The sequence below is a fragment of the Dendrobates tinctorius genome, unplaced genomic scaffold (genome assembly GCF_039654945.1).
Source record: "Dendrobates tinctorius isolate UK_male_01 unplaced genomic scaffold, ASM3965494v1 ptg000296l, whole genome shotgun sequence".
Classification (NCBI taxonomy): Eukaryota; Metazoa; Chordata; class Amphibia; order Anura; family Dendrobatidae; genus Dendrobates; species Dendrobates tinctorius.
The window spans coordinates 5,652,724-5,659,917 of NW_027361963.1; the positions used below are offsets into that span (position 1 = coordinate 5,652,724).

General features: G+C 41.8%; 1 protein-coding gene across 1 annotated transcript in view; it reads left to right on the top strand.

Annotated features, from left to right (window-relative positions):
- The window catches only part of LOC141073092 (uncharacterized), a 58,548-nt gene extending 51,615 nt beyond the window's left edge, over window positions 1-6,933 (top strand). The window contains exon 9 of the mRNA XM_073560429.1: window positions 4,186-6,933. Coding sequence (XP_073416530.1) covers window positions 4,186-5,135 — 950 coding nt within the window. The 3' untranslated portion in view covers window positions 5,136-6,933. The remainder of the gene's footprint in view (window positions 1-4,185) is intronic.
- Window positions 6,934-7,194: the final 261 nt, after the last annotated feature.

Sequence of the window (7,194 nt, forward strand, 5' to 3'; positions counted from 1 at the left end):
AAATCTTGTTTTAGCCCCAGATTTTACATGTTCACATAAGAATTGGGTAAAAATTGGGACTCTGAAGGAACAGAGCGCTATTTGCCTCCTGAAGCACAGATTTTCCTAGAACAGTTTGCAGACTCCATACACAGAGCCCTTAATTGCTAGAAGAGCTGAATTTCCCCCTCAAGTGTCCCCATTTTGGAAATTATACCCCTTTGAGAATTTATCTACAGATGTATTGACGATTCTGACTCCATGGGTCTTTTCCAGAAAGAAGCAGCAATGAATGTTGCAGAGTGAAAATTGCAAACTGCCGTTGTAGTGACCAGTATGTTATAGTCACCAATACGTTATGCCCAGCCCGTGCTTCTGGAGGCACGCACCCGTTAGTTAGGCGGGCTCTCGTCACAACAGAAATGCCAATCATGGAAGCTATATGTGGTGGTTAGGTACACTCTGGGGCTCAGAAGGGAAGGGGGCATTTGGATTTGGGAGCACAGAATTTGCTGAATTTTTTTGGCAGGTGAGCAGCCGTTTAGCTTTTCCCAGAGTCTTTGTGCTATCAGTAACATGGAAGCCCCCTATATTTCCGTTAACAGATGACAGACCTGAGTGAGGGATTGTTTTTTTGAGGATTGAGTTGAAGCTTTTATTGGAAATATTTTACATAACGTTTATGATCACAGTTATCCGGCGCTGTACGCTGAGCATGTACTTTTGGGTTTCCATCTAAATCTGAGTGACGTGATTCAGATGAAACCCCCGAGGGATCCATTCACTATAGTGAGGCAGCAGAGTTACTCTGGTCTCTGTCTGGCCTCTGTTCAGTGGTGTCCTTTTTTTCAGAAGTGCACAAAACTGTGGCCAACAGCACTTTAATGCAATCCTAAAAAGATAGACACAGGTGCTGGATCACTGGTCAGACGGAGTCCACAGTGCCTCTGTCTGCCTCACTATAGGGAATCTTCTGCCAGAGGTTTCGTCTGAATCACGTATTTCAGAGATTTACATAGAAACCCCGGTGTAAGCGCTCATCGCAGAGCACAGGATAAATGTGCACCGAGCCTTTGTTCGATCTTTGTGAGGCAGAATGAAAAACTCAACAGCAGGTGAAGAATTGGTTTGATTTATTTTTTACGCTGTTCCTTGTGCGGTTTAAGTGATTAGGTGACTTTATTCTTTGGGTCGGTGCTATTACAGCGATACCAGATTTATATTGGGTTTTTATGTTTGGCTGCTGTCACACACTAAAAGATACTTTTTATTGCAAAAACTAGCATCACAGTATTTAGCCAGCTATAATTTTTCCATATTTTGACCCACAGAGTCATGTGAGGGCTTGTTTTTTGCGGAACGAACAAAAAAACCTGTCACCTCTGTTTGCCTCCCACTGCCTCCTACATTGAGGCCGGCGTTCTGGTTCCTCTACATCCAGGCCGGCCAACCGGTGGCATGAAGAGCCCTGTGGTAAGTCAGTAAGTGCCATGCTATGGAGGTGTGGGTCAGACATATGGCTGCCGTTCCTCTGCCACTATGGAGGCCATCTTGGATGTAAGAGGACTAGAACACAAGTCTCAGTCGGAGGACAGCGGAGGACACCAGGTAGATGACAGTACATGACAAATGTTTAGTCACACCTCTGTGCCGGGGTGGAGAATTGCTTTATCATAAGCGATTACGAGCTTGTGTGTGCCAACAGGTGTGATACATCCAGCCTTATAGCCCCCTAACTTATGACATAGCTATCTTTCCCCCTGTATATAACATGCGGCTTCTCCCCACATATGGATTCCAGCGGCAAATGGGGGGTAAATAGAGTCTGGAGGGGCGTCCTTAAAGTGGTGATATGTGCAAAACAGGCCAGATACAAAATGCGTTATACTGTCAAAATAAAAAAAAGATGTGTACTTTATTATAAGACAACTTTATGATTTTGGGAACATCCCTTGAAATGAAGATTAGATCCATGAGAAAACTACTAATCCGATCAGTCCAAGCAAGTTACATTGGTCCATGTGTGTCCGTGTACAATCTGTTCTTTTACTCGGCAGTTATTAACCTTTTACATGACCATTTACAGTTTCCTGCTCCAGAACCGAAATATATACTAAACAATCGGATGTTCTACTGATGCTCTGTATGGCATCGAAGTTTTTTCTCGCACCCATCAGATTTTGCAGAGAAATCTCAGCATGCTAAACACAGAAAAAATCTGTAGATCTGTACGGCCTCATTGTACAATGCTGGTTTGAGTTATACGTTAATGTGACTGAGCATTATAAAACTCTGTGAAGCATGTGGGGGTTCAAGGTGCTCACCACCCATCTAGATTCCTTGAGGGGTCTAGTTTGTAAAATGGGATCACTGGTGAGGGGTGTCCACTGTTAGGCACATCTGGGGCTCTCCAAACGCAACAAGGCCAATTGACACGAAAGTCACAACCTGGCTTATCCGAACATCTTCATGGAGCTAGGTGACCAGCGGGTCCCAAACCTGGCTTTCTCAAAACGGATCCATGGTTCAGCGATGATCAATGGAGCAGATCTGTTTCCTTCCAACTGGAGCCGAAAACCCCTAGGTTGCTTCCTATAGAATGATAGATCCATGTCCCTCGTGATGGTGCCATGATGAATTGGCTGCAGTCTTGTCTCTCGTCCATTGGGTGTTTTGCAGAATGTCTGGCTGTATCGCTCTTTCTCATTCTCTCTGTCTCAGTCTCTTTAACTGAGGAATGTAACCTATTTTTAAATTTAACAAGTGTCCTTCAGTCCAGCATTAAGATAAGGGAAAAATGGTGATGAGATCAAGTAGCATTACTTGATTATTTACTCTATTTGCATAGTTTTTCCCTCTCTACTTTCGGAGTCAACAAACTGGCTCCATAATACAGTGCATAATTAGCCTATCAGCAAACATCACTAGTCATCAAAGATAAGCGCCCACTATGTTATATGGAATATCAGCTTACAAGTCAATATTACAGGCTTGCAGAAGCAAAAGTATAGATAACAGCCTATTCTTCTTGGTTTGCTAAACATAGTTCTCTGGGTAATTAAGATATTATCTGGTTTTATTCACAGTGGCTATTATTGGAGAAGGCATTTGGTGGATTTATCTGTGACTGTTGCTAGGTTTTGAGTGTGTGATAATTCCCTTTCTTCTCCTACTTTGGTTTAACCCCATCCTCAATCCCCAGTGCATCCCTCTGTTGTATGTGTGAGTATATTTGTATGTTTGGTATTTTTCGTTAGCTCTGTTTTTATTACCTTGTTAGTCTGGTTGGTATATTGTGGTACACTACTACTTCCCTCTTCCCTTGGTGGGGGAAGGGTGCAGACTAAGGGCGGATTCAGGAGCTAAGGCAAGGTATGTGGCCCCGGCGTCTTCACCATCAGAAGTAATCCAGGGAACACGGCGAGCTAGGGCACCCCTAGTGTTAAGGACAGGGAAGGAGCCACTGGATCTGGGACACCCAAAAACAGAGTCTTGACATTAGCTCTGACCAAAACTGCTTTTTGATCCATTATGGATTCTATCACTGCTCTGACAGGGCAACTGCAGCAGCTCAGCCTGGAGATGGCAGATCTACATTTTCAGCACCCTAACAAGTTTGGGGACCGTTACTGTTAAGCAACCCTTAGTGGAGCCCAAGATAGCTTTGCCTGACAGGTTCTCTGGGGTGCGTGACAATTTTGTTGATTTCAGGGAAGGTTATAAGCTATACTTTAGTTTGTCCTTTTTCTTCAGGAACCGAGAAGCATCGGGTGAAGATAATATAATAATTTCTCTGGTCAGAATTGTAAAACTTCGCCGGTTCATAAAGGTGAAAGCAGGTTTGGAGCGTGAAGGGGTTAAAACTCTATTTTTAATTGCATTGACACTTTTCTACACTAAGGGCTTGATAGAGTGAAAAGGCACTGGTAGTAAACTAAGGGGTATATCCTGATGACAGGTTCCCTTTAAGAACTGTCTATTTGTTGCCTAATCTCTGCCACCCCTGACTTGTGCCAATGTCCCCAGTTAATAAGTGTTATTCACTTTACCCGTCATTGTGTTAATGTTATGGCATGTAGTTGTCTTCCTTATTACCGGTCCTTTCACTGCTGACTGTCTTCATTGTGAGCTCCAGAACATAAATTTAGAAATCTCTTTTGTGCTTTTGATTGGATGTGATTTTTTTTCTATCTTTCATCGTTATAGGAAATCCTTGTGAGAATAACGGTTTATCACTAAATTGTAAAAAAGAAGATATCAGGAAGCATTCTAATGGAGAAACCCTCATTCCCCTTCATGGATCTCCTGGACTTCACAGCACTTCACTTTCTTATACTCCTCCTAATCATGAGGAACCCTCTCCTGAGCAATCTCACATTGTTACCACAATTCCAGGAGACAAAGTGGATACAAGATTTCAGTGTGATAAGCAACTCACAAAAAGCTCAGATTTTTTAGCACAAAAAAAGCATAAAGGAAAAAAGACATACTGCTGTTCAGAATGTGGGAAATGGTTTACAAATAAAGCAAAACTTATTATACATGAGAGAATTCACACAGGAGAGAAGCCATATTCATGTTTGGAATGTGGGAAATCCTACTCCGATAAAAGGAGTCTTATTACACATCAGAGAATGCATACAGGAGAGAAGCCATATTCATGTTCAGAATGTGGGAAATTTTTTAGCTCGAAATCAAATTTTGTTAAACATCAAAGAATTCACACCGGGGAGAAACCGTTTTCATGTTTACAATGTGGAAAATGCTTTACATATACAACACGACTTGTTGCACATCGGAGAACTCACACGGGAGAGAAGCCATTTTCATGTTCGGAATGTGGAAAGTCCTTCACAGTTAAAGGGAGTCTTATTACACATCAGAGAATTCATACAGGAGAGAAGCCGTATTCATGTTCAGAATGTGGGAAATTTTTTACATATAGATCAAATTTTGTTAAACATCAGAGAACTCACACAGGGGAGAAACCGTTTTCATGTTCACAATGTGGAAAATGCTTTAGAGATAAATCACAACTTGCTAAACATCGGAGAACTCACACAGGAGAGAAGCCGTATTCATGTTCGGAATGTGGAAAAGCCTTCACAGTTAAAGGGAATCTTATTGAACATCAGGGAATTCATACAAGAGATTAGCCATATTCATGTTCAGAATGTGCGAAATTTTTTACAGATAAATCATACCTTGTTAAACATGAGCGAACTCACACAGGAGAAAAGCCGTATTAATGTACACCCTGTGAGAAATGGTTTACAGATAAATCAAGTCTTGTGAGACACTAGAGAAGTTACACAGGAGAGAAACCGTATTCATGTTGGAACCTTTTTGTAAATAAATCAAATCTTGTTACACATGAGAGAAGTCATACAGAGAAAAGCTGTATTCATATTCAGAATGAGGTTGTCATTGTTTCATCTTTACTTTGTCTAGTGATCCTGTGAGTGACTGTTCAGCCGCCCAATGAAATCTGGAGTGCGCTGGACTGTCAGTGTTGTGACAGTCCATTCATCCAATCTGATCCGAGAGCGTGCTGGGTTGTCCTCATTTTGATCTACATTCCTGCTCAATTTGGCCTAGCCTGCAGACGTTTCCCCAGGTTCCTCCCATCTTTGGTGATTTTCTAGCTATTTATAGTGGCTTGCAACTATTCCCCCCTCATTTTTTGTGTTTTGCTACCTCACACCCAGAAATGTCACTGTTTATTGTGAGGGATTGCAGCAGTTCATTCACAGAACATGCCTACAACTGTGGCCATTTGGTTTTCTGTTTATTGTGAAGCAAGCAACAAATAGCACAAAATAACTGAAAACTTCAGTGTGCATAATTATTCACTCCCCTAAAGTCAGTACATTGTAAAGCCGCCTTCCGTGGAAATTACAGCTGCAAGTCACTTTGGATAAGATTCTATGTGCTTTCCACATCTTGCCACTGGGATTTCTGCTGTCAAGGCAAAACTCCAGCTCCTTCAGGTTAGTTTCCTCTGGTGAACAGCAATTTAAGTCTGACCACAGATTCTCAATTGGATTAAGGCCTGGGCTTTTACTAGGTCACTCCAGAACATTTACAAGTTTCCCTTTACACCACTCGAGTGTTGCTTTAGCAGTATGCATTGGGTCATTGTCTTGTTGGAAGGTGAACTTCCTTTCCAGTCTCAAATGCTGAAGACTTGTATCGGAGTGAGGTGGAAAGAATATGTGACTGGTGTAAAGCCAATAATCTTGTACTCAACACTAAAAAAACTGCTGAGATGGTTGTGGATTTTAGGAAAGATCAACATGAGATACTTCCAATCTACATCCATGACGAAGTGGATCTTAGGGTCACAGAGACCAAATTCCTTGGTGTTATCATCTCTCATGATCTTAAATGGGGGAAAAACGTGGATGCTGTTATAAGAAAAGCACAACAGAGGATGTTCTTCCTGCGTCAGCTGAAAAGATATGGTTTGTCTAAGAATCTGCTGATCTTATTCTTTAATGCTGTCATCAGATCTGTGATTTGTACCTCTCTGATAGTCTGGTATGGGGGAGCCACTGCGCATGACAAACTCCGCTTACAAAGGACTTTCAGAACAGCAGAGAGAATTATAGGTTCCCCCCTGCCTAAAATCCAGGATCTTTATGATAAGAGTATTCGATCCCACGCATTGAAAATTTCATCCGATCCCTCTCACCCGGGACACTCCTCATTCCAACTACTCCCTTCAGGACGTCGCTTCAGAGTCCCCAAATGCAGCACCAACCGCCATATGAACAGCTTCTATCCACTCTCTGTTCAACAATTAAATCGTCATGTGTAGACTATATACTGTATCTGTCTTGTTAGATGTTACTTGTTGTATCTGTTATATATTATGTTGCCTCTTTGCCACAAAGAATTCCTTGTATATATGTAATATGTACTTGGCGATAATAATAAATTTGATTGATTGAATTTGATTGATTGATTGAAATAACTTAGACAGAAACAGGTTTTGTTCAAGACTATTCTTGTATTTCGCACCATCCATCTTCCCCTCGAGTCGGACCATTTTCACTGTCCTTGCTGCCAAAAAATATTCCCACAAATCGAAAAACTGACCGTCACATCCAAACATGAATTAGGTGTGAACAGGTGCCTACCTAGAGTCGCCAACTCATATACAATCAAACAAACAAGGCAGCACTCTGCAGAGCTATAGCATGCAAAAATGAA